Source organism: Ambystoma mexicanum, chromosome 10 (assembly GCF_040938575.1).
Source record: "Ambystoma mexicanum isolate Mex_15411 chromosome 10, UKY_AmexF1_1, whole genome shotgun sequence".
NCBI lineage: Eukaryota > Metazoa > Chordata > Amphibia > Caudata > Ambystomatidae > Ambystoma > Ambystoma mexicanum.
In genome coordinates, this window is record NC_090932.1 from 16,516,594 (window position 1) to 16,533,489 (window position 16,896).

General features: G+C 46.4%; 1 protein-coding gene across 2 annotated transcripts in view; it reads left to right on the top strand.

Annotated features, from left to right (window-relative positions):
* LOC138491105 (probable cation-transporting ATPase 13A4) overlaps positions 1–16,896 on the top strand; it is an 891,483-nt gene that overhangs the window by 673,920 nt on the left and 200,667 nt on the right. For both annotated transcript variants that reach the window (XM_069617424.1, XM_069617425.1), the window contains one exon: positions 8,575–8,671. In XM_069617424.1, the coding sequence (XP_069473525.1) occupies positions 8,575–8,671 (97 nt within the window). The remainder of the gene's footprint in view (positions 1–8,574; positions 8,672–16,896) is intronic.

Below are 16,896 nucleotides of genomic sequence, written 5' to 3' on the forward strand. Positions count from 1 at the left end.
ATTTCCAGTGGGATTCTGGCCGTTGTGACCTCCGCACACATGAATAAGTAAAATGCCCGCAGGCCACTTGTTGGGGTCGCGAACTGAGACCTTGTCCTATCCCTGACCTATGTGTAAATGAACAACTATATCAGCGGAACCGATCAAATGCATACATTATGGGATTGACCTGGCAACGAATCCTAGGCCTGGTTCTGAGAATGGTTAACCCCCGAGGGGGTTGGCAAGAGCTGGATAAAAAGTATAAAAACCTGAGTATCCCAATGTACGTTCTCTCACACTAACACGGCGAACTACCGTTGATAGTTCGTTCTGTTACTCTGAGGGCCGAATAGCTATCCGTATGTCAATTGACTTTTCGTAATTATTGTACCTTTGAATAAAGCGCTTTGTATGTCCTTTGTAACCTGTGTTGGTGTGTTTCCTTTTGGGCTTCCCGGCCTCATATCAATTTTTCTGTTTCCACACACTCAGGGAAGATCATTGCTACTCCCCCACTTTGTCTGTTTCGTCTAGGCAGAGAGAGCATATTGTAGCCTATTGGGAGAAGTGTATCAAAACTAGTGACAGAGCTATCCTTGAACCAAGTTTCCATGAGGGCAAGAACATCAAGATCCAGGAGTTCAAGGAGGTTGCCGATGTCAGAGGAGTGTTTGACAGCAGAGCGAGTGTTAAGCGCGGCGATATGGAGCATATTGCCTTCTGTGAAAGACTTACAGGGGGGAGCAGGGGACAGTGGTCCCTCTCATAAGTGCTGAGAGTGTCTGAGGGACAGGGGTAGAAGGGGCAGAGGAGCCAAGGCTGTCAAGGGAGCCAGGATCACAGTGGATGAGAAGGGAGCCAGTACAAGAGGGGCTGCAGGGGGCAACAGAGCCCCAGATACAGTGTTAGTGGGTGGCAGGTTCGCCAAAGAGGAGGAGGTTGTCAATGTGGGGGGGGTGGCAAGGAGTCCGTGGCGAGGGTAGAAGGGTGGTCAGGAGGCGGCATGGGAGCCAAGGTGGGTACAGCTGGCAAGGGAGCCAGGGCTGCTGAAAGAGCTTGTGCAGAAGGAGAAGGAAGGTTGATGAGGCAAGGGAGGAGCATATCAAAGAGTAGAAGGTTGGGTTGAGGACCCTGCACCATGATGGTACCAATGTGGTAGACATTGATGATAACCCTGGAGGTGGAGGAGAGGGTAAGAAGGACCTCCCAGTGGGTGCCACTATTAATGGGTGAGGAAGAGAAAGGAGAGAGAAGAGCATTATATGAAGAGTCCATAGGTCGGATGAGGGAGCGACAACAAGGATGTCGGTGAGAGTCTCTCTGGCAGAGGCAGTGACATAGGTGCCTGCAATCGGAAGGCCTGGGTTAGAGCCCAGTTTGCCCTTCTTGAGGCTCTTCCTGCTAGACTTAGTAAGGGGTGATGGATTAGAGATAGAGGAGCAGTTTGAGAAGATAGGAGAGATAGAGAGCACCATAGCAAATTGCAGAGAATGAGGTACACTTAACCAGGCTGAGCTCACAGTGGTGCTGGGATAATAGCAGTTGGGGGTCGGTGGGGGAGGGGTAATATGCACAGACAACAGTGACCATGCAGAGGAAAGGGGATAGCGGGTGTAGGGCTGAAGGGAATAACAACACAGTGAGACAATGGGAAATAAGAGGGGAACAAATCATAGCAGAAGACAGAGGGGGTAACCAGTCACAGTATCACAACAATGAACAATGTGAGCACAGTGGGGGGTGACGAGGGCGAGGGGACAGATAGCAGACTAAACAGAGAACAGCACAGTGGACTTGTCAACACATTCTCATGAACAACAGATGTGCACACAGCTAAAAATGATCTTTAAAATGCAGCAAGAATCTGGATGTGCACACAGCTAAAAACTATTTTCTTTCAAGGCCTAACAGGTAAGGCGCATAACAGTACAGGGGTGTGGCAGTGGAGGTGAGAGTCCAGGAAGGGAAGCATGTTAAGGATTGGCAATTGCAGACTGAAGAGAGACCACTCCAGGTCTTTTGAGGATAGTTTATAGAGATTGTCGGGACAGGCAGAGACTCCAGAGGATGATGGGGGAGTAAGACATAGGCCACACTTACATGATGTCTAAGGGTGCGATCATAAAGTCAAAGAGTGCCTGGATAGGAAGATCTGCGTCCAGGTGCATATTGAGGGTTTGTAGAGTATTGGGTCCTACAACACCCAGCCAGGAACAGACAGGAGCCTTAGGAGTGGTGCCTTTGGTGGGGGGCCGGCCTTTGCCTACCGGCTTCAGGATTGGTTGGAGTAATGGGAAATGCAGCCAATCTGAGCACCGTCAGCCTGCAGCATGCAGACTAGACTGCTCATTTATTCTGGGCAGCCATTTTGGAAAGGCAAAAAAACAGATGCTCTGCATATGGCCCACGTTGGCTAGGAGCACTGTATGCAGGGCACCCAAACACTTAACCCAGGAGTACAATCATTCTTTCCCCAGGCAGCGCGCATTTGGCGGATCAAAACGATGCTCAGTCTTCATTTCTGCCTGCAAGAAACGTACCTGCAGGCAAATGCCACTGTGTGCCCGCAAACTCAGTCAGGCCTCGTGGTGAAGGCCTCCTCCAAAGCAGACGAAGGAAAGTGGAAACGAGGCGCGGATGATCTTTTGACAGAAGTACTTTGTGTACGATCTGAGTATCTGGTATTACATGGCAGTACTTAGCACATTTCCTGGCAAAGTCTAGCATGAGATGTGCATACCTGTCATTTGATGGCCTGATCCCACAGTACCTGGCATGTGTTAGGAATAACTGCCAGACCATGTGAGGGCTGGGGAATTTGATCTGTTTAGAATGTAATGGTGTGAGCACCTCTGCACCTTTCTTTGGGTTTGCGATTGAAATCGCTGGGAACTGTGAGTACCTGGGCTCATAGTGTCAATTCCTGGCAAAGGCTTGAGTACCTGCCACTGCTGAAAGGGCCTGGCCATTTAACAGAACACTCTGGCAAGGGCATGATTGCATGTGATGGCAATCACTGTTACTGGTGTGCACACATTGGCATTTGATGTCAGCACCAGGCATGTGTTGCCAATCCAGTGCACCTAAGCACGCAAGGGCATATGAATGCTATCGGTGGGTCCAACATTACTGCTTATACAATAGGAACTAAACTAAACAGGTAATCCCTCAATCCATATTACCTAAATAAAACAAGATTCACTGTGACAATATTGAAATATACAGATTTTGGTGTGTAATATAAAAAGAAAATGCACAAAACATTGTCCATTTATGTTATGCGGTAAACATGGTATAAATAAACAGTCCAGTTCATTTTTTGGCCTAGTGCAAAGGTTTTTAGATAATATGAATGCGATAAAACCTGCATTCTCCACTGCATATTTTCAAAGCATTTGTTCATTTTTTAGCTCTGGTGCAAACATTAGATAATGCACCCCCAGATACCACCATTATCTGTCACGGGACACCGTGGACTACATTATTCCCATGTAAACTCAGCTAATTAGGTCACTTTGCACCTTTTCACTCCGCCTTATGCTATTACTCTTCCGTTGTTTGATTTCTGGGTTGTAGTCTTTGCCTTCTCAAAACTCTGTCTTCCAGTTCTTTGTGATATTTCAGTATTCTGAAGGCTGAATACATAAAAGACCAAATTATTTAGGCCAATTTTGTGTGGCTCTTAAAATATCCTAATCTAAACTCCTCCCTGCCAGAGGGAAGGTGATCTCGCCCCATACCTGTCCAAGAAGAGAGCACACATTCAAGTCTGCATCTCTGCGACCTCTAACAGCATGGCTGAACTCTTTAAAATCTGCAAGGAACTGGCCAATCCTGTTGCAGTCTCTACCTCTCCTGTTCCCTCCCAGGCCCTCTATACGGCTCTGGCCTCTCACTTCTCCTCTACAACTCAGGACATTTTGTCCTCTATCTCCCATTCCCCTCCCTCTTGCTCTCTCAGCCCTCCTTTGGCAATCTCTCCCTCTACTCCTCCTTTGTCCTCTTTCTCTCTGACAACACGTGACAAGGTTTCAGGACAAGTTCAATCTATGAAACTGTCATCCAAAGAGGTGCTCCCTGCTCCTCCAGAACCATCAAAGACCATATTGACACCCTTGCACCAGCCTTGGCGGATTTCTGTAATCACAATTTGGCACAGGAACTTTCCCCTCTCCCCTTAAGCACTCCCTTATGCACCCCCCTCCTCAAGAAGCTGTCCGCCAATCCTACCTGTCTGGCAAACTATCGCCCAATCTCCATCACCCCTTTCCTGTGCAAACTCCTGGAAAAGCTGGCCATCTCCCAGATTACTCTCCACACTGAATCTGTTGGTTGTCTCCATGACCATCAGTCTGGCTTCAGAGCAGCCAGAAGCACCAAAACTGCTCTCCTGAACACCCATGAAGATCTGCTCTCTAACCTTGATTCCAGTATTCCTTCTGTCCTTATCCTCCTTGATCTTTCCTCTGCTTTTGGCACAGTCAACCATGCCATCCTGATTAATCGACTTGCTGAGAACCTGGGCATCATGGATCAGGCCCTGGGGTGTCTGACCTCCTTACTCTTGGACCACCCCTCCCAGGTCCAATTTGGTCCCTTTCTCTCTGCCACCTCTCTCTACCTGTGACATTCCCCAGGGCTCTATCCTCTCATCCTGGTTTAGCAACCTCTACTTTCGCCTCTTTGGCCCACCTGATCTCTACCTTCTCCTCTAACTTACAGTGTTATGCAGATGATACTCAGCTTTCCTTCAGGCTCCCCTCAGCCTCCTCGCCTCTCTTGCTCATTCCTGACTGCCTATCCGCAATTCAGGATTGGTGCTCTTCTAACGATCTCCGCCTTAATGCTAGTAAGACAGAGATTCTTCTCATTGGGACCCCTGCACCTGCTTTCCCTCTCTCACTCTGACCCCCTGCCTTGGGCACTCTTTCTTGGCCTTCCTGCGAGGCAAAAAACCTTGGTGTCATCTTCGACTCCACTCTCTCTTTTTCTACTCACATCTCAGGCATCGCCAAGAATTCGCACTACTAGCTGCACCTCCTCAAATTTACCCCAGAAGCTCACTGTTTCCAGAGCCCTGGTTCTCTCTAGGCTGGACTACTGCAACAGCCTCTTTCTCAATCTGCCTGCCTCTACTCTCTGTCCTCTCTCTGCAACTAATCCAGAACAGGACTGCAAGACTTGTTTGTTTGCTTGTTTGTTTATTAATTTCTATTGCACACCAGACCCTGGGGTATCGGGGCGCAGAGGGATACATGAATGCTTACAACTTATAGTTACACAGGTTACAAAAGGCAAGTACAACAGTTATATAAATTAATCTTAGTACATGAATACTTTCAGCTTGTAGTTACACGTATTACAAAAATGTAAGAAAAACAGTTCCCGGGTAAAATACGGTTGAAAAGTGGGGCTAAGTATAAAAAATATGCATACACAGTGGAACAAGGGGCATATAGTGACAACATTTACAAGGTTAATGTACAGTATATTTAAAAATAGGCAGAGGCTAGATACAGTTAAATACAGTTGGATCTCGGGGGTAATGCTATGATACTAGGCGAGGAGGAGCTAATGTAGGTGGGCGGTCATTGGCTCTGAGCCAGTTAATGGTATTACGTCTGAAGTTAAGGAATGTTTGATCAGCCCTCAGAGGGGGAGGAAGGAAGGAAGTTCCATAGCTGTGCAGCTTTGACCTGGAAGCTGCTCCCTCCAGCCTTAGTTAATTTAAACCTGTGTGCAATTGGACAATCTGAGTCGACAGTCCTTGTGGGGCGGTTGGTGGATTTTCTGTTGATTCTCTCCACCAGGTAATGGGAGGAAGCATTGCTCAGGCATTTGTGGGTTAAGGAGACAGTTTTTAGCAAAATGTTGTCACTGATGGACAGACATTTGTTCTAACTTCTGAAATATGCTCTCTTCTAGAGATGCCCTGTGCCGCTCTTAGGGCATTATTTTGGAGGATTTGAATTTTGTTAATAATCTGATTGCTGGCGCCCAGGTACAATGATTTGCAATAGTCCAGCTTGGACAAAATTAGGGCTTTGGCCAGGATGGTGCAACTATCTTTGGAAGGAAAGGGTTTGCTGCCTCTGATAAGCTTGCATTTGTAGGTGGTGGCCGAGGCCATGGCATTAACCTGTTTAGCAAAGGTGAGGGAGGAATGTAGGTAGAAACCTAGAGTTTTTACCTCTTTAGCTACTTTGATAAGGTTGCCATCGATATTAAAGGATGAGTATTTGGGGCCAAGTTTATTGAGGTTAAGAGCTGTCCCAAGGATGAGGAGCTCCATTTTGTCATCATTCAGGCATAAGGAGGATAGCTCAGCTGCAACGTGTTCTCCTTGGATGCAAGACGGGACAAAGCAACACAGGTTCGATCCCCGGGTCTGCGCTTAGACACCTCTGGGTATTTAAGCGCATTATAAATACACAACTAAGACCAACAAAAAAACGATTACGCAACTAACAAACAATTCCCGTAACAGCGTCTTGATGCCCGCAGGCTGTGTGAGCGCTTTAAAAATGCAAATAAATTAATAAAATAGCCAGTGGGAAGCCATCCATGCGTGGATGATAACATAGATTTTATTTACTAAGGCCAGATCCTTGTCATAATCTCCGGTAAGCGGTATAAGGACCTGGGTATCATCTGCATAATTAGCATATGTGACACCCAGATGGTGAAGAACGTTGAATAAGGGTTTAGTAAATATATTGTACATTGTTGGTGAGACGCAGGAGCCCTGCGGCACACCACAGGTAATAGGAATGGGGTCTGCGCCGCAAATGTCGAGAAGACTCTCATGGTCCTGTTGTTCAGAAAGGATTGGATCCATGCTATGACATCTTGTGAAAAGTGAGCGGCTGAGTTAAGGTGATTGCAAAGTACTTTATGGTCCACCAGATCGTAGGCAGCTGAACGATCAAGGAGAAGTAGCAAGGCTGTGTTCCCTTTATCCTTCACCTCTTCGATCTGGGTTTTGAGAATGCTCAGTGCTGTTCCAGTACCGTGTTGGGACCTGAAGCCAGATTGGAGGATTCCCAGGAGTTGATTAGACTCCAGGTACTCCTGAATCTGGAGATAGGCCACCTGGTCTAAGATTTGAAGAAGAAATGGCACTGTCATGATGGGCCGGTAGTTGGTGGGGATGGACGGATCTAGTAATTGTTTTTTGAGCAGGGGGAGCACCCAGGACTTATCCTTGGCCTCAAGCCCAGGGACTGTATCTCGCCAGCCCTAAAATCTCTCCACTGGCTCCCGGTGGCTGCAAGGATCATGTTCAAGACCTCTGTCCACAAAGATTTCTGGAACCGGGGCCTGCACTACAACCAATGCTCTTTTCCAAAATAACTTCCTTCTCAAGCCCTTTGCTCAGCTACCTCCAACTCTGTAAGGGTTCGATGCTTCTCTAGGCAGAGAGTGTGGGGTTGATCTCTCTCCTCTACAGGTGCCTCCCTCTGGAATGGCCTCCCTGCCCCTCTCAAACTTGAGCTGACCACCTGAAGTTCCGTAAGCAGCTCACAGTTTCCTCTTCTCCTCTGCTTTCCCTCTCTCCCTCCCCTGCTGACCTACCTTGTCTGCTGTACCGACTGGTTGCTTGTCTATCCTCAGAGTCTCACTGGGTATCAGGGTCTTTCTTGATCAGTCACCCTTGCACTATCTCTGGGCCTCCCCCACAATTAGGGGCTGTAACTGTAACCCTACAGTCCCTTGTTCTCATTGCACTACCCAGAGCCGCGCTGCCCTGGCTGCATTTACTCAGAGCATTGCTGCCCTGTTTTCCCCTCCCATCTCCCTTACACTTCCCCCATCCCTTTCCCTTGCACTTCTCGTTCTCACACTTGCACAATCTGAATGACGCAAGGCCTAGCAAGATCGCTTGGTTTGTCCTCCCTCTGTCTTTCTGCGCCTAGAAACACTGTGTACAGGAGCGTTATAAATGACATATCTTTTCATATCATACCCACCCTCTCCCACAGTGGGAGCATTTCTCAAAAATTGAGGGGGTTTCACCACCACCATCACCACCACCCTTTTATCTCCCGCAACCCCGTCCCAGCGCAACACATTCCCTCTCATCCTCCAACCCTAACAGACATGAAAACACACTTTTACCCGCTTCCTTGCCAAACTCCCTTCCCCACTACAAACACCCCACCTACACAGACACACAGACACTCACTCACTCACTCACTCACTCACACACACACACACACACACACACACAAAACACTTGCATCGCTCCTTTGACTTCCCTTGCCTCGCCATGCTTCTCAGCCTCTGCACGCACTCCTGTGCAGCAGGAGCATGACAGTTTGATTTAGAAAATCCGATGCGAGCAGTATTCCTACATTGATTTGTTTTTCATTTGAATAATAATATATATCTTTTCTGTCCACACCTTTGTCTTCCACCTGTTGTTCCTCCAGGGATGTGCCATTGGTGCACTGTTCCTGATGGATGGCTTTTGAATTGTAGGCTTTGCTTTCCCAAGCTTTATCTTCGTCTCTTGAAGTCAGATGTGTATGATATGTCTCCTACCATGTACCGAAATTTTAAGTTCCCAATGCCTCCATTTTGTCTTGACAGGGAAGGCCGGGCCGCTCTCGTATCGTCCATCTGTGTCTTCAAGTACATCGTTATCTCCTGCCTGATGGTCTTCAACTGTTCCCTTCTGCTCTTCTGGGTATGGAATATGTATCCATTATTCAATACATTGAATCACACTTACATGTTTGATAGCACCCAACATGTTTCGGTACCACTGCTGTGGCACAAGGCTGCTTCCTTGGTCATATTTCTTTTTTCTAATTGGGACTGCTAAGATATCCACATTATGGTGCTGGAAAGAACAGGCTCTGTGTAAGGGGTTAATAAACCATGTTAAAGTGCATGGAAATAATGCACTTTAAAGAAAAGCATGTCCATAGTCTGGTGTAGACTAGATAGTAATACACAGAAGTGAGACGGGGAGTACACACTGGAAGCGGTGGGAGAAAGCTTTTCAAGAAAAAGTCCCAGGCAAGCTACTCTGAACCTCATTAAAGCTAAGGTGGACATTTCAACAGCATTACCAAGGCAGTAATTAACGTTCCTACTGTTGGTAATCTAAGGGAGTCCAGCAGATTACAGGAATACTGCCTGTATGATGTCATGGATGTTTATTTGGTGAAATGCCTCGGGTGGTATTTACTAAACCAAACTCATTCTTGTGCTGTTTATTTTTCCCCATTTCCACCGTCATCTTGAAGATTGAACTGGATTTTGCGCAGCAGTGGATCATGCTCCGATGTGCACCTTTTTTATAATGTACAGAAGGGCCCCTCTACACCCATCTCTGCAGTTCATTGCCTGGGGAGGGGAGAACTGGGCATCAGAGATGAATACCTTTTGCACATCCTTTGAGAGTCCCCCTGCAGGTGGCATGTTCACAGAAATGAAAGGAAGTGGTTTAGCAATTTCAGTGGTAAGAGTTTAGTAATAGTGAAGTGCTATCTATTGTAAGAGACATTTAATTAAGTGACATAATGTATATGTTAGGAAAAGTGATTGCTTTTTTAAAAATTCAGCACAAATCAAAAAAAGGAAGTGCTTGTGTTTCTGTCTAGTGCAAGAAATATAACTGTGTCGGGGTGGGGGCTTTCACCAATGTTTACCTCCTTCTTTGGGAGGGAGTGAAACATGTAATAATCAGATGGCATTTACTGCTGGTGCTGTTCTTTCAGAATGCCACTGTGTTTAATAATCGTAATCCCCCTGTTGTTAATCAGGGTACAATAGGGTATTTCCAAATAACTCCAGGTTTTACAATTAAAGGGGGAGTTCACTCCAAAATGTTATTGTCTCAAAAGATGGGCCATAATCACAAATAGATAGAAACAATATTTTTAAAGAAAGTTCCTATGTAGAATTTTGAGCAAATGAGGCTCAAAGCCAAAAATGTCAAGCTCTAGGAGGCTTCCATTTTGTGAAATGAACGAGCCTCCTGTGTTTGTGTGAAGCTCTGCTCTTGCGGCAATAATGAAGCACAAGCCACCTGCTGGGAGTGTTTGCTTATTACAGTGAAAGAGCAGAGAATGTAGTCAGGACCTTTCCTGTCGTGTACTGCTGGTAAGTGCTTCTTTGTGTGCTTTCCCGGGTTCCCATGAGCTGGGGTAACCCGGAAAACTTCAAGCGAAAGTCCAGGCAATTATAAATATAACCGCGTTGTATTTATGTTTGACGTGGCTTTCGTTTCAAGTCTACCGAGCTCCCCCGAGTCGGAGGGAGCCCGGCAGACTCAAAGGGAAAGTACCAGCCATTAGAAATACAACGCTGTTGTATTTATGATTGCTGTGGTTTTCTTTCTAAGTCTCCCGGGCTCCCCCGGCTCAGGGGAGCTCTGGAGACTTAAAAAGAAAACCATGGCAGACCCCCAACTGAGGCATATTGCCATTGAGGCCTCAAATAAGGCAAATAGTGAAAATACGATGGAGATTGATGAACCCGCTGAGCCCCCTGCATGTCCCAGTGCCCTTCAAAAAATTTGTAACAATTAAATTACCCAAGACATTATATGTGCATCAAAATTAGTTTCCCCTGATACTAACCGTCCTGTGCTTGGGAAGCAAGCTATTAAAGTATCCTGTTTAAATGCCCGCTCCCTGGGCAAACGTGCCATCGACATCCACGATTATGTCTTGGATAATTGTATCAATGTCATGTGCCTAACTGAAACCTGGTTAAAGGACTCAAGTGGACCAAATATCGATTTGGCCACACTAGAAGGATACAACCAGGAATGGGGGAGGAGTTGCCATTTTGACTAAAAAAGAGATTTGCTTCTTTCAGTCATCCGTAACCTGTGAAGGATGTGAAATGATATTTCTTAAAATTACTCTTTTCCCCAATATTGTGTAAACGTTATCTTGCTCTACTGTCCTCCTAATGAAATGCCCAGTTTTAATGAATTCACCAAAATCAGGTAAGTTCCCAACTTTTTTCTCTCGGGGGATTAGAACTCAAAGGGAACTATATCAAATCACAGAAAAAACATAAAGTGTGTTTAATTACCCCTCTTTACTTTGCTCCAATGTTTACAAAAAGACAAACACTTACTATTTAAACAAATATCATATTACTGTTGATATTGTTTAGACACCATGGACCCGACACCAAACAAATCATTACGAAAAACTTCAATTTAATCATCATATATTTCTTCTCACTAAAAAGGCACAAATTGCCACATGTATCATATTGCACATTTCAACAATTCAGTGATTCACCATTCATAAAAGCAATTCTAAATAGAAAAAACAACACAAATTGGAAAATGAAAGAAAGAATACACAAGGGGTGTACGCAACGCAAAGTGTGAGTAGTATTTGAAAACACTTTGTTTGCACATGAAATCCCATAAACAAGACAAAATGGGTATTTTAGATGACTGTCGACATGTTTCGGCCATATATAATTTCGGACACTATCTCTAGTGCCTTAGCATCTTTTCTTTGAAAAGGGCATCTTCAGGACAATATTCCTTTTTGGAAAGTCTACACAGACTTGATACCCCAAGGGTTGATCACCAAGACCAATTCTACAACGAAATATACAAGAATACTATAAGACACCCATTTTGTCTTGTTTATGGGATTTCATGTGCAAACAAAGTGTTTTCAAATACTACTCACACTTTGCGTTGCGTAGACCCCTTGTGTATTCTTTCTTTCATTTTCCAATTTGTGTTGTTTTTTTTTCTATTTAAAATTGCTTTTATGAATGGTGAATCATTGAATTGTTGAAATGTGTAACATGATACATGTGGCAATTTGTGCCTTTTTAGTGAGACGAAATATATGATGATTAAATGGAAGTTTTTCGTAATGATTTGTTTGCTGTTGGGTCCATGGTGTCTAAACAATATCAACAGTAATATGATATTTGTTTAAATAGTAAGTGTTGGTCTTTTTGGAAACATTGGAGCAAAGTAAAGAGGGATAATTAGACTCACTTTATGTTTTTTCCAGTTTTAATGAAGACATTATCTGCCTTCTCACCGCAGTGAACAAACCTCATTGTTCAACCATCAATTTGGGTGATTTTAACCGATTGCTGGGAAGTACCTCTGATAATGAGGCTATGCTCTTATAGCAGCATCTTGATAATATTAAGGTCATTATACATGATAAAGAGCCCACCCACACAAAGGGTAACATCCTAGACTGGGTAGCATCTAGGAACATACACGTTAGCCCTTTGCACACCAAGCCCTGCGTTTTGGTTGGATCATTGTTTTGTAAACCTTTAGTTTACATTACCTGAAACAATTGTGCAGAAAATTACATACACAAAAAAGTGACCAGCAGGATCCTGAACAAGGTCCACTCAAAGGAATTAGGTGACTGCATGAACACTCTTATGAGCACTACTATGGACCTTGACCCTCTGCATGTCCTGGCTGCCTGCTACGGGAAACATTTGACCGAATTGCTGGACCGAGTAGCCACCATGATATCCAAGACAGTCAGAGAAGGAGTAAACCGCCATAGTTGGTTCACACCTACTCTAACCTATCTTAAACAAGAGAAAAGATGGACTGAATGGATCTGGCCAAAAAGCATATCGAAGAATAACTACCTTTTGGAAATCATTGGAAAAGACCCATAGATTGAAAATGTATGAAGCTAAGAAAAAAGTTTTGAATTAACAAATTGAGAAAGTGGAGAATGATACTAAGAAATGTTTTGAAATGTTTAAACATCTATTGAAACCCAATGTGCAACCTTGGTCTTTCATCCCTACTAATGAAGACTGCGTGAGGGTCCAGCAGGCTTTCATTGATAAAACCAAACTGGCTCACTCCAAGATTGTTAGCAATATTGTCTTAAATATGCCACCCAACTCAGTTGAGTCTCTGAAAAGCAAATCACAATCTGTCTAACCCTATCTCAGTGTCTGTGATGGAGAGTGTGCTTAAGAAACTGCATTCTACGACCTGTCCTGGAGATGTAATTCCATCTAAGTTCATCCTGGGCAACATCCATTTATTTGCCGCTTTTCTTTCGCTGATTACCAATGCAACTTTTTTTCAGAAAACGGTTCCTGACTCTGCAAAAAACGTACGTGGTAACTCCTTTGCTAAAGAAATATGGACCGAAATCCCAAAGTAACTGGCAATTTGAGACCTATTATTAATGTCCCTTTTTTACAAATAATTGTGGACAAAATTGAACGATACAATTCCGGGAGTACCTAGATCACTCTGATATTCTGCATCCTAGGCTGTCAGGGTTCCCATCTAACTATGGCACTCAGAGTGCCTTGTTTGAATTTCATACTCAGAAGCTAGGTTTTATCGATGGGAGCAAGACTGGGCTGTTGATGTTACTTGATCTGTCAGAAGCCTTTGATCTTCTCGATCACGAGAGGCTCTTGAAAACGTTATCCAGTATAGGAGGCTGCTCCAGGCAGGCCACTGACTAGATTAGTACCTTTCTCACCAATAGAAAATCTAAAATCTGCTGGGGTCATGCCACCTCTGACCCAGCACAAATTATTGTGGATCCCACAGGGTGCGTGCCTTTTGCCAGCCCTCTTCAACGTTTATATTCAACCTCTCTATGACCTACTCAGAGAAATGGGAGCACAATTTACAAACTACGCTGATGACACCCAGCTGTTCCTGGAACTGAGTGGCAATTACACCACCAATGCTAATAAGATCTAAAGCATCTGTAAGGCTGTAAAATGTTGGATGTCAGCAAATTGGATGTGCCTAAACAGTGCAAAAATTGAGCTCCTGACTTTTGGGTCAACAGAGGCAAGGGCAAAACTATACCCCAAATTCTCAAGCTTCATTATTGAGGACAATTTTATTGAAGTACTAGATAGAGTTAAAACACTTGGGGCCACATCACGAGTTGGGCGATAGCCCCGGCGCTATTAGTGCTGGGGCTATTAGCGCTACCGCCAAACCCTCCGGCGCTAATAGCGCCGGATCACAGGTTTGGCGGAACGGTTGGTTCCCATTCCCCATTGGGCCCATTCGGGAATTCCTCATTCCTCATTCCCCATTGGGCCCAATGGGGAATTTTCGCGCTATTACCGCTGACTGATTTCCCGCGGGCGGTAATAGCGCCAAAAATCGGCAAATTTGCGGCAGATTTGCCCCCAGCTCAGCGCTTGGGGGAAATCAGCCAAGGCCATGATCTGGCGAACATAGCGCTACCGCCACATTTAAGTGTTACCACCAAACTCGTGATGAGGCCCTTAGTGTCCTCTTCGAGTTCTCCCTTGATGCTGACGCACAGGTTGATAGTACAATCGAAAAGTAACAGTATCATTTGACATTACTGAGGTTAGTCAAACCTTATGTATCTTCAAACAATTGCGTAACCTTAGTAAAGCCAACAATCATGCCTAGACTACTGTAATGCGCTCTGAGAGATGCTAGCAAATATGATATGATAGGTTACTTACAATGCGCTTAATACCCAGAGGTTTCTAAGCGCAGACCCAGGGATCAATCCTGGGTTGCTCTGTGCCGTCTTGCTTCCGTCTGCAGGGTCAGAGCATAATAGTACAGTGAAGAATGCCACTGCATAGCTTGTGGGGGGACACAGTGACCCTCAGGGTCAGAGCATAGCAGTACAGTGAAGGATCCTACTGGACAGCAGGGGGGCACAGTGACCCCCAGGGTAAGAGCATGATAGTACAGTGAAGGATCCCCCTGCACACCATGAGGGGGGAGACAGTGACCCTTAGGGTCAGAGCATACTAGTACAGTGAAGGATCTCACTGCACAGCAAGAGGGGGGACACAGTGGCCCTCAAGGTCAGAGCATAATAGTACAGTGAAGGACCCCCCTGCACAGCAGGAGGGGGGACACAGTGAGCCTCAGGGTCAGAGCATAATAGTACAGTGAAGGACCCCCTTGACAGCATGAGGGTGACACAGTGACCCTCAGGGTCAGAGCATAATAGTACAGTGAAGGACCCCCTGCACAGCAGGAGGGGGGACACAGTGACCCTCAGGGGCAGAGCATAATAGTACAGTGAAGGACCCCCTGCACAGCAGGTGGGGGGACACAGTGCCCCCCAGGGTCATAGCATAATAGTACAGTGAAGGATCCCACTGAACAGCAAGTGGGGGACACAGTGACCCTCAGGGTAAGAGCATACTAGTACACTGAAGGACCTCCCTGCACAGCAGGAGGGGGGATACAGTGAACCTCAGGGTCACAGAATAATAGTACAGTGCAGGATCCCGCTCCAGAGCAGGAGGGACGGACACGATGATTCTCAGGGCCAGGGCATGATAGTGCAGTGAAGGATCGCCTTGCACAGCAGAAAGGGGGGAGACAGTGAGCCTCAGGATCAGAGCATAATAGTACAGTGAAGGATCTCACTACACAACAGGAGGGGGGACACAGCTACCCTCAGGGTCCGAGCATAATAGTACAGTGATGGATCCCCCTGCACAGCATGTGGGGGGAGACAGTGACCCTCAGGGTCAGAGCATAATAGTACAGTGAAGGACCCCCCTGCACAGCAGGTGGGGGACACAGTGCCCCCCAGGGTCAGAGCATAATAGTACAGTGAAGGATCCCCCTGGACAGCATGAGGGGGACACAGTGACCCTCAGGGTCAGAGCATAATAGTACAGTGAAGGACCCCCCTGCACAGCAGATGGGGGACACAGTGGCCACCAGGGTCAGAGCATAATAGTACAGTGAAGGATCCCACTGAACAGCAAGTGGGGGACACAGTGACCCTCAGGATCAGAGCATAATAGTACATTGAAGGATCCCCCGGCACAGCATGAGGGGGGACACAGTGACCCTCAGAGTGAGAGCATGATAGTACAGTGAAGGATCCCCCTGCATAGCATGAGGGGGGAGACAGTGACCCTCAGGGTCAGAGCATAATAGTACAGTGAAGGATCCCACTGCACATCATTTGGGGGGAAACAGTGCCCCGAGGGGCAAAGCATAATAGTACAGTGAAGGATCTCCCTGCACAGCAGGAGGGGGGACACAGTGAGCCTCAGGGTCAGAGCATGATAGTACAGTGAAGGATCCCACTGCACAGCGAGTGGGGGACACAGTGAGCCTCAGGGTCAGAGCATAATAGTACAGTGAAGGACCCCCTTGACAGCATGAGGGTGACACAGTGACCCTCGGGGTCAGAGCATATTAGTACAGTGAAGGACCCCCTGCACAGCAGGAGGGGGGACACAGTGACCCTCAGGGTCAGAGCATAATAGTCCAGTGAAAGATCACACTGCACAGCAGGAGGGGGAACACAGTGACCCTCAGGGTCAGAGCATAATAGTCCAGTGAAGGATCCCACTGAACAGCAAGTGGGGGACACAGTGACCCTCAGGGTAAGAGCATACTAGTACAGTGAAGGACCCCCCTGCACAGCAGGAGGGGGATACAGTGAACCACAGGGTCATAGAATAATAGTACAGTGCAGGATCCCGCTCCAGAGCAGGAGGGGCGGACACGATGATTCTCAGGGCCAGGGCATGATAGTACAGTGAAGGATCCCCTTGCACAGCAGAAAGGGGGGAGACAGTGACCCTCGGGATCAGAGCATAATAGTACAGTGAAGGATCTCACTACACAACAGGAGGGGGGACACAGCTACCCTCAGGGTCAGAGCATAATAGTACAGTGATGGATCCCACTGAACAGCAAGTGGGGGACACAGTGACCCTCAAGGTTAGAGCATAATAGTACAGTGAATGACCCCCCTGCAGAGCTGGAGGGGGGACACAGTGAACCTCAGGGTCATAGCATAATAGTACAGTGAAGGATCCCCCTGCACAGCATGTGGGGGGAGACAGTGACCCTCAGGGTCAGAGCATAATAGTACAGTGAAGGATCCCACTGAACAGCAAGTGGGGGACACAGTGACCCTCAAGGTT